Source organism: Electrona antarctica (genome assembly GCF_951216825.1).
Source record: "Electrona antarctica genome assembly, chromosome: 10".
Taxonomy (NCBI): domain Eukaryota; kingdom Metazoa; phylum Chordata; class Actinopteri; order Myctophiformes; family Myctophidae; genus Electrona; species Electrona antarctica.
In genome coordinates, this window is record NC_136791.1 from 21,484,860 (window position 1) to 21,502,603 (window position 17,744).

The 17,744-nt window shown below is 45.8% G+C and overlaps 1 protein-coding gene across 1 annotated transcript; it reads right to left on the reverse strand.

The window, feature by feature from the left end:
- Positions 1-700: 700 nt before the first annotated feature.
- Positions 701-17,500, reverse strand: LOC306930894 (polyunsaturated fatty acid 5-lipoxygenase-like; the record flags this gene model as incomplete). The annotated part of the gene is made up of 14 exons (XM_079511994.1): positions 701-892; positions 1,842-2,012; positions 2,643-2,743; positions 4,963-5,084; positions 5,934-6,112; positions 6,502-6,588; positions 7,745-7,948; positions 9,178-9,324; positions 10,284-10,456; positions 10,772-10,878; positions 11,946-12,068; positions 13,876-13,957; positions 15,904-16,102; positions 17,351-17,500. The coding sequence occupies 14 exons, from the start codon at positions 17,498-17,500 to the stop codon at positions 713-715; spliced, it is 2,025 nt and encodes a 674-aa protein (XP_079368120.1). The 3' UTR covers positions 701-712.
- Between the last annotated feature and the right edge of the window lie 244 nt (positions 17,501-17,744).

Consider the following 17,744-nt stretch of genomic DNA (forward strand, 5'->3'; position numbering starts at 1 on the left):
CACCTCTCATCCTGATTGGATGAAAGCTTTGCCACCCAAAGCCCAAACCGAAACTAGGGTTTTTTGACCCCAGGGGCTCACTGGGGACAGGGAGGAACTCCTTATATGGTCAGCACACTTTATAGTAGGGAAGATTATCCAAAAAATAAGAAAAAATAAGTTGAATTAAGTGAAATCACTGAATGTACCTTTAATGGTATGATCACATATAACCCCCTATAAAATAAATTGCTCGATGATGGATTCATGAATGTATGTATATAGACAATATTTTAGGCCAATAAAAACAAACTATATATATATATACCAAATTTCCCACGAACAAAAAAAGCCTGCTGGCTGCCAGACCAAAACTATTAATAAGAGACTGTCTAAACTAAATAATAACTACTGTACATCGGATCCGTTTGAAAATTGAAACACGGGTTATTTGTTTTTCTCTCTTACATTTCCTGAAACGGTATGATTTTGGACCCGACAGCGGCGATTTGAAATGTAAGGAGACAGACTCAGAGATAAGAGCCAGTAACGGTCCGTCACAGAGCCAGTAACGGTCCGTCACAGAGCCAATAACGGTCCGTCACAGAGCCAGTAACGGTCCGTCACAGAGCCAGTAACGGTCCGTCACAGAGCCAGTAACGGTCCGTCACAGAGCCAGTAACGGTCCGTCACAGAGCCAGTAACGGTCCGTCACAGAGCCAGTAACGGTCCGTCACAGAGCCACACTGTTGGGGATCTTGTCGGGGGACAGGTAGTAGAAGGGCAGCCTCTTTCCCTCGTTGCGTTTCGTGATGGCGCTGCCGATGTCCGCCAGCTCCCTCCTGAAGCTCTCCATGGCCTGCTTCACTGGCTTCTCTATGAAGTGCTCGTCGGGGTACATGCCTAGATACAGCTGAAAAGGGAAGACGGACAAAAAAACTATTTCGGGGAAACATGGAGGCCATTTTCCTCTTAGGGTACACCAGTAAGACGCCTGAGGGCGAGGAGTGACCTCGCCCTTTAGGGCTTGCGTGCACGCATCCGACTGGGTGACAGCAGACTGCTGGGCGAGCGCTGGCGCTTTGGCAAGGGGGTGTCAGATGAATTCTGTACTGGCCATATATGGAGTGTGTCTTGAGTGTACAGGGTTTGATGGGGTCAGATCAACATATGGAATGTCAGAACAGGTCAGCTCCATATATGGAGATCTAAGGGTGGCAGCGGGGGAAGTGTCTTGAGTGTACAGGGTTTGATGACCCCCCAAGTAGGGGCCGGGCCTTAATTTTCGGGCCTGTTGAGAACTCTAGTTTTCGCCGGCTGCCGGGCGCGGCTGAACTAATAACTTTGGGGCAGGCTCGTCTAGAGTTTAAATGGACAGGTATCAGTCAAAAGGGAGACGGTCCCCAGGGGCCCACTGAAAACTACACACTACAACTGGGGGCCGTGTGGGTCTCCCGGAGACCCACACGGCCCCCAGGTGTAGTGTGTAGTTTTCAGTGTGTAGTATTCAGTGGGGCCCTGGGGGCCCCCAGGTGTAGTGTGTAGTATTCAGTGGGGCCCTGGGGGCCCCCAGGTGTAGTGTGTAGTATTCAGTGTGTAGTATTCAGTGGGGCCCTGGGGGCCCCCAGGTGTAGTGTGTAGTATTCAGTGGGGCCCTGGGGTCCCCCAGGTGTAGTGTGTACTTGTACAACAGTACCCCGTTGTCCTGGTACTGGCTCAGGGCCCACACGGCTCCCAGGTGTAGTGTGTAGTATTCAGTGGGCCCCTGGGGCCCCCTACCTCATTGTCCTGGTACTGGCTGAGGGCCCACACGACTCCCAGGTGTAGTGTGTAGTATTCAGTGGGCCCCTGGGGCCCCCTACCTCATTGTCCTGGTACTGGCTGAGGGCCCACACGGCCCCCAGGTGCCAGCAGGAGCGTCCGCGGTCTGGCAGGCTGTCTACGATGAGCTGGACGTCTGCTACCCCCTTCTGGGTGGGAGGGGGCCTACGCATGGTGGAGGGAGCGTTGGGGATCCACGAGCACCAGTCATACTGAGAGATATACACATACACACACACACACACACACACACACACACATAGACACCCATTTTACTAAGTTACTAAGTACAAACAACACACATGCCAGTTATACTGTATACGTGAGCACGCACGCACGCACACACATACACACACACGCCAGGGGCCCTGTCCAGAGCCCGGGCAGAGGCATTTTGGGGCGGTTCTGGACAACTGTGGGTCCGACCGACTCGACACCGGCTGCACTCCCTGTGGTGGTGTGGAACGCGTGTGTCGAATTTGAAGTCGGTGGGGCGAACGGTTCTTGAGTTACGTGGATTACAGACGTACAGACACACACACACCTAACATCCGTCTAATGGTAGAATATCTATATAATGAAACCTTGAGTATAGCATACACATATAGAATTCTATGTCTACGTAATATGCTATCTAAATTACATCATTTAGCCGTTGTATACGCCTGCAATGTCGTTGAGGCTAGGGCAAGTACTGCGGGTTAAGGTGGAGTCTGAAGAGGTGGGTTTTCAGACTTCGGAACCCCCTCAAGGACCCCTGGGGGGGTCCCCGGACCCCACCCACAGTGAGAAACACTGTGGTAAGGAAAACACCTCTCCAGAGTTGACGGTAAAGAACACACCTGTCCAGAGTTGACGGCGGCGTGCTGCGCTGAGCCGGTGAAGATGGCCACCGTCAGGTACTCTACCAGCTCCTCACGGCTTTTCAGCGACTTGGGGAACTCTGCACGTGTTGACACAAAACCACTGTTAACACCCTGAGCGGCAAGGACGGAGTTCTCCGTTCAATCAATTACTAACGCCCAGCGCTCAGGACGGAGATTTATTGATATCAAAACCGCTATCAAGATCGCATCGCTCCACAGGCTGGGAGCATCTGTTGCGCAACATTCAATGTTATTTTCCGGTGGGACATCATCGAAAATGATGACGTCGGCTAAATCGAAAATTTTGCAGATGAGACCGAAAATCTTAAAACGTGAATAACTCTTGATCTAAATCATAACGTCCAATTCTAAGCAAAGATTATGTGCACTAGCATGTCTGAGAGGTCATTTTGACCGTTTTTTGGAGTTGATTATCTTTGCCCATGAAGCTTTCAGAAGGTTCCCCTTCCATTACCATCATCATCCATCACCATTCCATCATCTCAGACATTTTTGACATCTGAAACCTTTTCTAAATATGAATTTAAGCACATGCTACTTCTATCTGATTTTATGACATGCTAGTGTTAGACGGCCCATCGCGGTTCCGTCGCTAGTCGCGTTAGGATTAATCACACCTCGCATCGGGAGTGTTTTGGCTACATCTAGCTACTTCAGCTACATCCGGGATAGCGTCTGGTCCGTCGCTAAATGTGCTCCGCTGCTATAAATCGATAGCAATCTGATTTAATGGATTAAACAACCCCGGGTGTTCGGGGTGTTAATGTTGACTTGGGGAATTCCGCACACGTCGACACAAAACCACTGTTAATGTTGTCCATTGAAATTGTGACGGAAAACATTTGTCGACGATCCTTTGTCAATGAGGAAAAAACAAATAAAAACTGAGCAATGAAGAATAAACTGTGACTAAATATATATATTTATTATATTAACAATTTTGTCAACAAATAAAACCTAGACTAAAATGTTAGTAAGGGGCGAGAGATCCAGTAGAACTAAGTCATTTTATGGTTATGCATGCTTGGTTGTGTGCGGGTGTCACACTAAAATGCACACGAAAATTGGCAATCTAAATTATAACACGTAGACGGATGGGAATCGATTGCGATGAAATCAGATTCATCTGCAAAAACACTTGGGGGCAGATATTTTTAATTGACAAAAAGTCGATTGAGAGTAGAGAGAGCAGAGTGACTGCTCTCAAGCAAGGTGAGCACATACATCAAATGAACAGGCGTGCTATTCTTGTAGATCTGCGATCCTTCTTTCGTTCTTTGTTTGTTTTGGTTTTGTTGCAAAAGCTTTAGTGCAAAATGTGGTGAAATGCAGGAAGCAAACCTTTCACAATGAGATGGAGATGGCATCACAGTCACAACAGTACTGTGGCTGTGAGTGACCTAAACGTCTAGGCAGCCACACAGCCATATTAGACAATGAGAACACAACTGAAAACATGTATCACATGACCATTCACATACACTGAGCAGGTCACGGTCAAATCCTTGACCAAGGGTATTTACTTCATTTCCAGGGTCATTTTAAAGTCTGCTCTGGCTTTTAAGCAGCTTAACAGAAACATATTCAGATATGTGATATCCATTTGACACGCTCCCCCTCCTATATTGCGATATATCGCGATACTTCCTCCCGCGATATATATATATATATTGTATCGTCCTACCCATTGTTGTGGACAGACAAGTTGGGAACAAGTTGCAAAGTTGCAGTCAGTGTTTTACTGTTTGGAGGGTGCAAGATTAATGTACTTATTGGCCAGTTTGTGACAAAAAAAAAAAAAAAGATTTCGGAAGAAATACACAATTCCAGATTTGTGTCTTTAAAAAAAATACACGATTCCAGATTTGTGTCTTTTATGGTTATTTTTTCATTTTCAGTTACAGATATCGTGATATATTGTTGATGAAATCTCGCAATATATTGAATATCGCAATAGCACAATATATCAAATATCGTGATAGTATCATTATCGTGGGCCTAATATCGCTACAGATATCGTATCATGAGGTACCCATATCGTACCCACGCCTCCATTCAACTTCAAACTCCATGTTTCACCATGTTATACTCATTGAAAACACAATGAAGTCACTGGTTGAGGTGGTGACCGATGATGTCGTTTTAATGTGTGAGGGGATTTGTCCATGCAGATTTGTGTCTGTCCTCGTACAAATCAATGACGACATACTGGTGGCAGTGGAATGCAATTTGTTTAAAACACACACACGCACACACACAATGACTCTGCACCCACCACAGTAGTCAAAGTCCTGCATGCCGAAGCTGCAGACGTCTTTGACGAAGGCTTGTATCTCCTCGTCCGCCTCCACCGTCTCATCACTGCTGTAGTAGATGTTCACCACAGCTGACACAAAGCTGCAATCAGGAGACAGACAGTAGGGTCACATTCTATCTGGATCACAACATCCATTATTTGAAAAAAAAGATTTTGCTTTTAATCCATGGCACTATGGCATATTAGGAGTCCAACTAGTACTAGTGGTTCCCAAACGTTTTATGTGCAAGGGGACCCATTAACTCTGTGAGTGTTCAAATAGAACATTTTGTATTTGTCTAGTGTAATCCTGGCCGCTACATTCCCTACATGCCAACCCGAGGAGAGCAACGGACTGACCTCATGCTTCCTTCTATGCATGAGGAGTCCAAGCCGCTTCTTTTCACCTGACAGAGGGAGTTTCCCCAGTTGGACGTATAGGGCCAGAGTGTAGGGAGGAGTTTCGCTCAGAATGGGTTATTCTGGTTGCCATTTTCCTGCCTACCAGTAGGCTAGTAGCTAGGCTATATAGTAGGCTGCTAGGCTACATTTTACAGCCTCACTGTGGAGACATATACCATTGTAGATATAAAATAATTAAATAAACACTGTGGTTTGGGTGTCAGATGACAAAATAGCCTACATGTAGGCAGGAAGATGGCGCCCAAATAAGCCAAAATCCTACCGAACGCGTCACTACGCTCTCCCCCTATAAGAGCGTGGAAGGAACCCGTTATGCCAACCAGTTCCTTTTCCTTTCCCAGCTCAGTGGAGGTCGGGGCTTCGATCCCCAGCCAAAGACTGGGGGGAGGCAGTATAGAGACCAAGATTACTGCATGTTTTTTGTGAGGGGACACAGGGAGAACATGCAAACTCCACACAAAATCCGCTTTTGCCATTTGCTGATGATGCGGAGGAGAGAACACGTCCAGCGCCCACCAGGAACCCACCTCTTGATGGCGTCCCAGACCTTGTACCCGTCGTCCCGGTAGAAGTATGTGGGCAGCTCTTCGGTGCTGTCCACTCCTCGCGCTCTGATGGCGTCCGGGAAGCACATGGACCTGAACGTTAACGTCTTCATGGCCTTCTGGATCAGCTGCACGTGACCCCCTCCGCCCGTACCGTTGGCCTGCATGGGGGGTTGGGTTTTGACAGTACCTTTGGATTTAGTTGATTTAGCCATAACGTATTTTGTCTAAAATTCCATTATTTTAGTTTTAGTCATGTTTTAATCATCTGAATTTAAATGTTTTAGTTTTTTTGTCTAGTTTTAGTCGACTAAATATCATGAGAGTTTATAGTCGACTAAATCTACAGTTGGTTGGCGTTGTAAATGCCTGATTTTACACTTGGTTGCATGCGGAACATTGAGCTTGTAGATCTGCTATTTTCAGAGAGCAACACCGGAGCGCAAAAGCGGTTAAAATGATTGTGACTAGGGTTGTCCCGATCCGATCACGTGATCGGAGATCGGAAATCGGGGCCTCCCCCCTCCCTCTCTCTCTCTCTCTCTCTCACCTTGTCAAAGATGCCACACTCACAGATGAGCTGCTCTCTGGCCTTGGTGTTAATGGCGATGGTGAAACGAACGTGTGGGATGAGTAACTAGAAGAAATCAATCAACCAATCAATCAATCAATCAATCGGCAAATAAACCAACCAACCAAACATCTCTATAAAGTATTGAAAAGCAGACATACTCATGAAGTAATGTAAACGTCACTCAACATTGTTAAGACCAGGAAAGCATCTGTGTTGTTTTAGATTTTAGCGCTGGCTATTAAAATAAATAGCAGATCTACAAGCTGGAGTGCCATGCTGCGAGCTTGTACATCTGCTATTTTTGAACATTTTTGAAGAATCTTGAAAGTGTGAGAGAAGTGAACTACTGATTTAGAAGGCATTTGTAGAATCAGCCTCATGGGTTCCGTTTTAGGTTTTCTGAGCTCAATTGCACCCAAAAAAAACCTGAACTTCAGTTGATTTTCTGTGGTCTGGGGTTTTCTGGCTCAAACAAGTAAAGTGCTCTGATTTTCCTGTGAACTGTGAGGTAAGAGTCCACAAATCCCATATATGAAATAAGAATTTCCAGCAGATGTCAATGTTGAGGGATTTTTCCTGTTTTCATTGCAGCTCAAAAGGCTTCAGAACAAGAGAAAACTCCAGACCACAGAAAATCCACTGAATGTTCAAAGTTCAGGTTGCTTGGGTGTAATTGAGGTCATAAAAACCTTAAAGAAAAACGAAAAATACAAAGGAATGAAAATGAATGTCATGAAACCTTTAAGTACAGTACGTGATTGATTGAATACTTTATTAACAATTTATAGAAAAATAAGCACAGGAAAGTACAGTTCAATACAAGGTCTGCCAAGAGGATTTAAAACCCAAGAAAGCACTATGGCTTGTTTCCATTGGGGTCCTTCATATTCAATTCATCAGAACATTTTAATGACAAACAAATGTATAGTTCTATGCAAAAACGTACTGTAAGTGGTCTTTGAGGGAGGTTTTGGAGGAGAGTGGGGATTAAATGTACTTAGTTACTCTGATTACCTTGTAGACAGGGTGGACATGTACTTAGTTACTTTGATTACCTTGTAGACAGGGTGGACATGTACTTAGTTACTCTGATTACCTTGTAGACAGGGTGGACATGTACTTAGTTACTCTGATTACCTTGTAGACAGGGTGGACATGTACTTAGTTACTCTGATTACCTTGTAGACAGGGTGGACATGTACTTAGTTACTCTGATTACCTTGTAGACAGGGTGGACGGCGGGCAGCTGTCTGTACATGGCCACTCCGAACACCTCAGACATCAGGTGGGTCCTCAGCAGATGGGTGACGGTCTGGTGGATGTGGAAGTCTGCCGAGCGGACCCAGATCTTGGCCAGCAGCCAGTCGTACTTAGCGTCACTGGGCAGATAGATGGGACAGTCGTCCCCCGGAGTCTGTCCCAACTGCAGGGGGACAGAGAGAGGACGGAGGGACGTGATGGGTCCATTTAATCATTCAGTCGTTCGTTCGATCATTCATTCATTCGTTCATGCATTCCATAATAATTTCAATTACACTTTTTGATAACTTTCTTGTGACCACCGTGCTCTGACTTATGGTGCGTTTGCAGTTTACTTGGTGTGTGCGACCTCTTCACCTATTCTAAAATACACTTTTTGCAATGAATAACAGATAATACTGGTAATAAAAAAATAAAATGTTGTCCCTCTCTATGACCACTAATGCGTTGCGTGTTCGAGTCCCGTTCATGACGACCTTTGCTGCGTGTCCTGTTCCTTCCTCGCTCTTTCCTGTCTGTCTTCACTGTAACTATCAAAGGCACAAAAGCCAAAATAAATATATATATATATATATATATATATCTTCATATTGTCTAATTATAATATATTATTAATATATTAATATATATAATATATTTATTAAAAAAAAAGCTTTTGAGTCGTCAGTGCAAACTGATACTTTATCAAACTGGAACGAGACATTTAATCCATGGCAAGCATGCTAGTTCATGGTTTTAGGGTTTTAGAGGCGCCGGATGGATAGGAACGTGAGGTTCCCAGTTCGATCCCGGGCTCCCCCAGTGTCAAAGTGTCCTTGAGCAAGACTCTGAACCCCTAATAGAACACCGAAGTCTGACGTCAATATTGGTAGAGGTTCATGTACTTTTTATTTACATTGTAATCCCCATAGGGGTATTTTAGATCGCCTCATATAAGAACTGTGTTTAAAAAAAAAGAAAAATCATCCCGGCCGCTTCACTCATATGGATATGAAGAATCAACTGACTGAGAGAAAACACTAATGTTACTGAATTAGTTAAATTTTCGCTAGAAACAGACTATATCAAATATGACTGACGGTCGTAAACAATACAGAGACACCTCCCCGACAATATCGCAGAGACAAGTTTGTTTACTACTTGTTTACTTACAATTCTTATATGAGACGATTTTAAGATGACCCCATGTTATTCTCCATATGTAAAAACTTCCATGAACCAGGGGATGAGCGAGTGACGTCAGGACTTTGGCGCTCTATTGCTCCTGATGTGCAGGTTGGTGCCTTGCATGGTTTCCCCTGCCATCGGTGTATAAATGTGTGTGTGAATGGGTGATGCAAAGCACTTTGGCTAAAAAGCGCTATAAAAATGCACCATTTCCCATTTCCCCACCTGTATGGCCAGAGGCATGATCTTGTTGACGGCGTTCCTGTACAGCAGACAGATGGGTGCTGCCAGGTACTGCAGGGTGCACGGGTCTGTACGGTTAGGACTGATGCCTTCTAGGGCCTCGTAGTCTGCTATGTATATGTTACCTGCCTGGGGGGGGGGAGAGAGAGAAGTCTGCTATGTATATGTTACCTGCCTGGGGGAGAGAGAGAGAGAGAGAGAGAAGTCTGCTATGTATATGTTACCTGCCTGGGGGAGAGAGAGAGAGAGAGAGAGAGAGAGAGAGAAATCTGCTATGTATATGTTACCTGCCTGGGGGGGAGAGAGAGAGAGAGAGAGAGAGAGAGAGAGAGAGAGAGAGAGAGAGCGAGGTCTGCTATATGTATATGTTACCTGCCTGGGGGAGAGAGAGAGAGAGAGAAGTCTGCTATGTAGGCCTATTACCTGCCTGGGGGAGAGAGAGAGAGAGAAGAGAGAGAGAGAGAGAGAGAGAGAGAGAGAGAGAGAGAGAGAGAGAGAGAAGTCTGCTATGTAGGCCTATTACCTGCCTGGGGGAGAGACAGAGAGAGAGAGAGAGAGAGAGAGAGAGAGAGAGAGAGAGAGAGTAGTCTGCTATGTATATGTTACCTGCCTGGGGGAGGGAGAGAGAGAGAGCGAGAGAGAGAGAGAGAGAGAGAGAGAGTAGTCTAGTCTAGTCTGCTATGTATATGTTACCTGTCTGGGGAGGGAGGGAGAGAGAGAGACAGAGAGAGAGAGAGAGAGAGAGAGAGAGAGTAGTCTAGTCTAGTCTGCTATGTATATGTTACCTGTCTGGGGAGGGAGGGAGAGAGAGAGACAGAGAGAGAGAGAGAGAGAGTACAGTGTACACTGTACAAAAAAATAAATACAAAAATATATGTATATATTTCTTTTTCAAACGGGCACATTGCCAAAAGGGCAGGTGTCTATCTGTGCACGCCACAGACAGACAGACAGACAGACAGACAGACAGACAGACAGACAGACAGAGACAGACAGACAGACAGACAGACAGACAGACAGACAGACAGACAGACAGACAGACAGACAGACAGACAGACAGACAGACAGACAGACAGACAGACGGGTACCTGTATCTCCTCCTCCAGGGTCAGGTCTCTCTCCAGACAGGGCGCCACCATGTGGTGGGTGACAGGGAATTTTTCGGGGAGCTCGAGGCACTTCCTGATGATCACTGGGTTGACCCCGTTGAGGAACTGGTAGCCGAAGATGAAGTCCTCCTTCCAGTGTTTCATCACGTACTCTGTGGTGGGGGAAAAAAAGTACACCTTTATTACGTGTCAATACTGCGAAAGTCCATATTTGTCAATACTGCGAAAGTCCATATTACAAAAGTATTAGCTTCAAAATATTTACCCAAATTAAAAGTACCTATTATGAAATAATAATCTAAATCTAGTAATATAAAAGTGTTCACATAATTGTATAGTGGAGTTAAAAGTACAATAATTTACTTGTAGTGGAGTAGTAGTAAAAGTAGTAAAAGTATTGAAAATTGTAAATACTCGAGTAAAGTAAAAGTGATTGATCCATTGTGAGTCTGTGACGTGGGACTGACCTGAGATGGTGTTCTTGATTCTGACAAAGATCCGTTCAAAGTCATCAAGGTCTCCCCAGGAGGACTGGAACATGTGCATGAACTGGTTCACACACAGGTTCTCTATTCTGTAGACGGAGAATGATACCACAACCACCATCATCATCATTATAGTTACATCATTCTCTACATAAACCATATGAATTCTCTTCATAAACAGCAGCCATCTTGGATGAACAAGCTCTGTGTTTCCTTCCTGCTGCTTGCCATGCCATGGTATAAACAAAATGTGTTGTTTGATTAGTGTCTTCTTCCCGGTGCCATCGGATTAGTGTCTTTATCTGAGGCATGGCAAGCAGCTCTGTAATCACTAGAGATAAAAAAGAGATATTTGCTCAAAAATAAATCAAATCAAATCTCAGACGTGTGGCTGGCATCTCCCTTAGAGATAGGGTGAGAAGTTCAGTCACGCGAGAGAGAATCGGAGTAGACCCGCTGCTTCTTCGCTTGGAAAGGAGACAGCTTAGGAGGTGATTCGGGCATCTGGTTAGGATGCCTCTCGAGCGTCTCCCTAGGGAGGTCCTCGAGGCACGTCCCACTGGAAGGAGACCCCCATGCTCAGACCAAGGATCAGATGGCCTTGGATCGCCTCGGGATCCCTCAGAATGAAGTTACTAATGTTGCCCTGGAGAAGGAAGTCTGGAGCTCTCCGGTGGAGCTGTTGCCCCCGCGCCGCGACTACGGATAATCGGTTGAAGATGAATGGATGGATATTTGCTCCAAAATCCTATATACTGTCATCTGCTCCCTTCTATAGTGAATCTGTCACAGTGAGGTTCAGTCATCAGGGGCCAGGCCACCAGGGCATCACTGGCACCATTCATTCATTCATTCATTTCTGTGGTTTCTCATCCTCTTATTTTATTTTCTTCTTTCTTTCTGAAAGTAACAAAAGCATGCCCCAAAAACACATTTCACCCACTGTGTTTTTTTTTTGTCTCCGCCAAAGGTGTGGCAGAGAGTATTATGTTTTGTCTGTGTCCCCGGCCTGGCTGTGAACAGCTAATCACCGTTGGCCCCGATTGCAGCAGAGTTGTGAACGCACACATCCTCACCCTGGGTTGCCCGAGTAGAACCTCTGCCCCAAACGTTTCACATCGGCCTGTTATAGCGCCACGACCAGGGCAGTACTTACGCTTTAGTGTAGTTTAGTATGAAGTCCATTCCTTTCTCGCTGTCGAACTGGATGTCCCGGGGCAGCTCACTGTAGCGCTTAGCATCGATGTTCATGGGAAACCCTGGCTGCCACTCACTCCACCTAAAGCATAGTCCAGTCCACACTTTAGTTACAATGAAACCCTGGCTGCCACTCACTCCACCTAAAGCAAAATCCAGTCCACACTTTAGTTACAATGAAACCCTGGCTGCCACTCACTCCACCTAAAGCAAAGTCCAGTCCACACTTTAGTTACAATGAAACCCTGGCTGCCACACTCCACTTAAAGCACAGTCCAGTCCACACTTTAGTTACAATGAAACCCTGGCTGCCACTCACTCCACTTAAAGCACAGTCCAGTCCACTCTTTAGTTACAATAAAACCCTGGCTGCCACTCACTCCACCTAAAGCAGAGTCCAGTCCACACTTTAGTTACAATGAAACCCTGGCTGCCACTCACTCCACCTAAAGCAGAGTCCAGTCCACACTTTAGTTACAATGAAACCCTGGCTGCCACTCACTCCACCTAAAGCAGAGTCCAGTCCACACTTTAGTTACAATGAAACCCTGGCTGCCACTCACTCCACTTAAAGCACAGTCCAGTCCACTCTTTAGTTACAATGAAACCCTGGCTGCCACTCACTCCACCTAAAGCAGAGTCCAGTCCACTCTTTAGTTACAATGAAACCCTGGCTGCCACTCACTCCACCTAAAGCAGAGTCCAGTCCACTCTTTAGTTACAATGAAACCCTGGCTGCCACTCACTCCACCTAAAGCAGAGTCCAGTCCACTCTTTAGTTACAATGAAACCCTGGCTGCCACTCACTCCACCTAAAGCAGAGTCCAGTCCACACTTTAGTTACAATGAAACCCTTGCTGCCACTCACTCCACCTAAAGCAGAGTCCAGTCCACACTTTAGTTACAATGAAACCTTGGCTGCCACTCACTCCACTTAAAGCACAGTCCAGTCCACTCTTTAGTTACAATGAAACCCTGGCTGCCACTCACTCCACCTAAAGCAGAGTCCAGTCCACTCTTTAGTTACAATGAAACCCTGGCTGCCACTCACTCCACTTAAAGCACAGTCCAGTCCACTCTTTAGTTACAATGAAACCCTGGCTGCCACTCACTCCACCTAAAGCAGAGTCCAGTCCACACTTTAGTTACAATGAAACCCTGGCTGCCACTCACTCCACCTAAAGCAGAGTCCAGTCCACACTTTAGTTACAATGAAACACTGGCTGCCACTCACTCCACCTAAAGCACAGTCCAGTCCACTCTTTAGTTACAATGAAACCCTGGCTGCCACTCACTCCACCTAAAGCACAGTCCAGTCCACTCTTTAGTTACAATGAAACCCTGGCTGCCACTCATTCCACTTAAAGCAGAGTCCAGTCCACACTTTAGTTACAATGAAACCCTGGCTGCCACTCACTCCACCTAAAGCAGAGTCCAGTCCACACTTTAGTTACAATGAAACCCTGGCTGCCACTCACTCCACCTAAAGCAGAGTCCAGTCCACTCTTTAGTTACAATGAAACCCTGGCTGCCACTCACTCCACCTAAAGCAGAGTCCAGTCCACTCTTTAGTTACAATGAAACCCTGGCTGCCACTCACTCCACCTAAAGCAGAGTCCAGTCCACACTTTAGTTACAATGAAACCCTGGCTGCCACTCACTCCACCTAAAGCACAGTCCAGTCCACTCTTTAGTTACAATGAAACCCTGGCTGCCACTCACTCCACCTAAAGCACAGTCCACTCTTTAGTTACAATGCTCACTACACCTTTTCAGACCACGACCCCCCAAAATAATAATAATAATAATAATAAAAATAAATCATGTCGGGACTCCCCTGGGAGTGTTTCAGCGATTCCATTTCAGTGAAAAGTAAAGGTGGATCTTGCCTGTACTCTTTTCGCCTCCATTCCAGCTCCTTGTATCGGTGCTGTCTGGTCTGCATTGTCTTATCGTCTTGTGGCAAACGTGCTAAAATAAACCAACAACAAACACAGACAACAAACAAGACTGACTAGTGGGAAGAGTTATGGATCAATAAATGCGGACATACCATCGCCTAGGGCCAGTAGTTTTCCCTGGAAATGATGATATGGTTAATTTTTAAAAACCTTAATTGTGTCATTATTACGCTACGTAAATGTGCGTAAATAGCCGATCTACAAGCTCACAATGCGTCACAACATGACGCATTGTGAGCTTGTACATCTACTATTTTTGGTGAAGAGATTTGGTGTAGATATGGAAAAAGAGCTTGTCAAGTACAGTGCAGCTCAGGTCTGCTTTACTAAGTATAGACGTGATTAAACTGAAGTGATATTGATGAAGTCCAGATATCATCAAGGTATAGAGGGTATGCGCATGCATAAAGTGAATGGCAAATCGAGTGGCAAAACGAGTGGCAAAGTGAGTTTAATGTCGTTTAACGTAATTGAATGCAATCAGATAGGACTTTTCTGTTTGGCTGTATTGATTGATTGATTGATTGAAAAACGTATTAACAGTTTGCAGAATTACAGTACATTTCAAGCACAAACTCAATACAAAGGCTGTTAACTGTGAGTGGACGACCCAATTAAGCATTACACTTGTTTCCAATAGGGTCCACCATGTTCAATTCATCAAAAACATTTAGAGACGTACAAATAGACACTGTATGGGCTGTCAAGGCCAGAAAGTAGTTTTTTGCCACTCAGTAGGCATTCCTGTATAACTTCCGGGTATGATGATGTCACGCGCATACCCTCTATTCTGCGACCACACCCACTTTGAGAACCACTGGCCTAGGCAGAGAAAAGTACCTCAAGTACAGTACTCGAGTAAATGTATTTGGTTATTTTCCACAACTGCCATCGACCGGGCTAAATGACGTCATGTCGGCTGCAATTCCAAACTGGCCGCCGTAAATAAAGTCAGAGTCTGATTTCCTGTTTTTCATAGAAGTGGATATTTGTTAATATTATTATTTCTTAAAATGCTCTGATGAATTGGAGGACCCTGATGTAAACAAGTCTTAGTGCTTTTCATTAGTGATGCACGATATAATCGGTAGCATATTGAAATCGGCCATATCGGCCATAAAAAATGCCATATCGGTATCGGATCCGTCTCAAAATAATACAGAATATTTTCACAGATATTGATGACGCAATAATATTGTGACCGTCACCGACAGTGGCTTTGTACTCACAGAGCAGCCAGTCTGCCTTAATTGCTGTCTGTTTTTTTGGTGTATTTCTAATGTTAAGGCAGCAGAGGAATTTTTCAAAAGTGTCTAGTACCACTAGTCTAGAAAAATCAGGAGTGGTGTGTGGGTCCCTGGGGCCGGGGGGGGGGGTTCCAGACCCACAGGAACGCACCCAGTGTGCCGGCCCAATTCCGGCGAGCCACCCCGCGTCTACAGTACACTGTACTGTACTGTACTGTACTGTACTGTACTGTCACTTTAATGTACTGACACAACTGAAATCACCCTACAGTTAATATGTGCGTGTGTGTTTGTGTGTGTGTTAGGTTGCGCACAGGTGGTGAAAAACAACCATGCTGTTTTCGTGCTCAGACGCACCCACCCACCCACACACATAGCTCCGTAAGGGAGTGGTTGCACCACTCAAAAAACGCCAAATAAAATAGACTTTGGGCCAAGCCCCTAGAGGCCTAGGCTTGTTTCCACTGTGGTCCTCTGTATCAGAATCGGTCAGAATTGGTATCGGCAGTATATGACCATGCAAATAATCGGATATTGGTCATAATTTCATAATCGTGCACCCCTACTTTTCATGATTTCGTCCTCAAAGTAACAGTTTTTGGATTGACTTGATTTCGTTTGAAATGTATACCCATTCTACATACTGTGAAATAAAAAAATTCAATCCATCAATCAATCAATCAATCAATCAATCAATCAATGAATGTACCTCGGCCGTCACGGAGCTGCACCTCCTTGTCGCCCACCAGCCAGCGGAAGCAGGGGAACTCCAGGTAGTCCCCGGCCGGGGTCTTCACCGTGATGTAGCGGCAGTACCAGTCGTCCTGCACCCAGTACTTCTTCTTCTCGATCCTCACCATCTCCACCACACCCAGGTCCTCGCCCACGCTCACCCCGTACGAGTCCACCTGTATCATGCGCACAGTGTGATTTTTGGCAGCACATTTTTATTTGAGTCATATAGTCTCTTGAATAGTTCATTTAGTTTTAGTCACATTTTAGTCACCCGTTGTTTTAGTGTTAAGTCTAGTTTTAGTCGACTAAATATCACACCGACCCGCCAGCTGACCGACCCGCCAGCTGACCGACCCGCCAGCTGACCGACCTGCCAGCTGACCGACCCGCCAGCTGACCGACCGACCAGCTGACCGACCGGCCAGCTGACTGACCCGCCAGCTGACCGACCGGCCAGCTGACTGACCCACCAGCTGACCGACCCGCCAGCTGACCGACCCGCCAGCTGACCGACTGACCGGAATCCAAATGACTGGAAATTCAGTCGTGGCGACTGAGAACTTGAATCCAATGCGAGCGGCATGGTCGGACGGCCATACGACGAAGCATAGAGAGCAGGCTCCGGTGTCACATGAGTGTCACATGTTTACAAATGATGAGATTTAGATCAAGTTCAATCCACCTGGGAATGTGGTTCAGGTGTGATTCACCGAAAATGCTGCTCAGACTTGAAGAGCACGTTCCAGAATAGGCAGAGGATTTAACCAGTGGTGTCAGTGTATTGTGTAGTCCCTGTATGTAGTACATTATACTCATTTAACCAGTGGTGTCAGTGTATTGTGTAGTCCCTGTATGTAGTACATTATACTCATTTAACCAGTGGTGTCAGTGTATTGTGTAGTCCCTGTATGTAGTACATTATACTCATTTAACCAGTGGTGTCAGTGTATTGTGTAGTCCCTGTATGTAGTACATTATACTCATTTAACCAGTGGTGTCAGTGTATTGTGTAGTCCCTGTATGTAGTACATTATACTCATTTAACCAGTGGTGTCAGTGTATTGTGTAGTCCCTGTATGTAGTACATTATACTCATTTAACCAGTGGTGTCAGTGTATTGTGTAGTCCCTGTATGTACTACATTTATACCAGCATTTAACCAACGTTAGAGACCGTTACACAAGCTGTGATGTTTCATCAGTGTTTCCGTGAAGTTACAGTCAGCTCTGCTCAAATCATGAAAAACATATTGTTGCTGTCGGGCAGAAACCTCTTTTCTTATCTCTATATATTTTAACACAGACAGACACACACACACACACACACGCGCACACGCACGCACGCACACACACGCACACGCGCACACGCACACGCACACACGCACACAGTCGAGAATCAGTGCCACAAAGAGGCCAACTCACGGCCCCCCTCTCGAAGTCGTTGTACAGAGGTTTGTCCAGCAGCGTCCTGTCGCTGCATCTCTCCGTGCCCACCAGGGTGATGTAGATGTAGTCGTCAGTGCCTGCGAACCACTGGCTGCCTGTAGACACCGTCACCGTGTAGGAAGGCATGATGGAAGGCGCCGCGTCTGCTGCTCACTCTCTCTCTCACTGCATGGACACACATACAACACAACATGGAACCACTGGCTGCCTGTAGCCACCGTCACCGTGTAGGAAGGCATGATGGAAGGCACCGTCTGCAAGGACACACATCTTCAGGTGAAATAAAAGGTAGTAGCGGCCCGGGCACCTTAGAGGCTGCTAATCCAGCCTGACAGTGTGTCCCCGGGTTCGACTCCAGATCCCGACGACC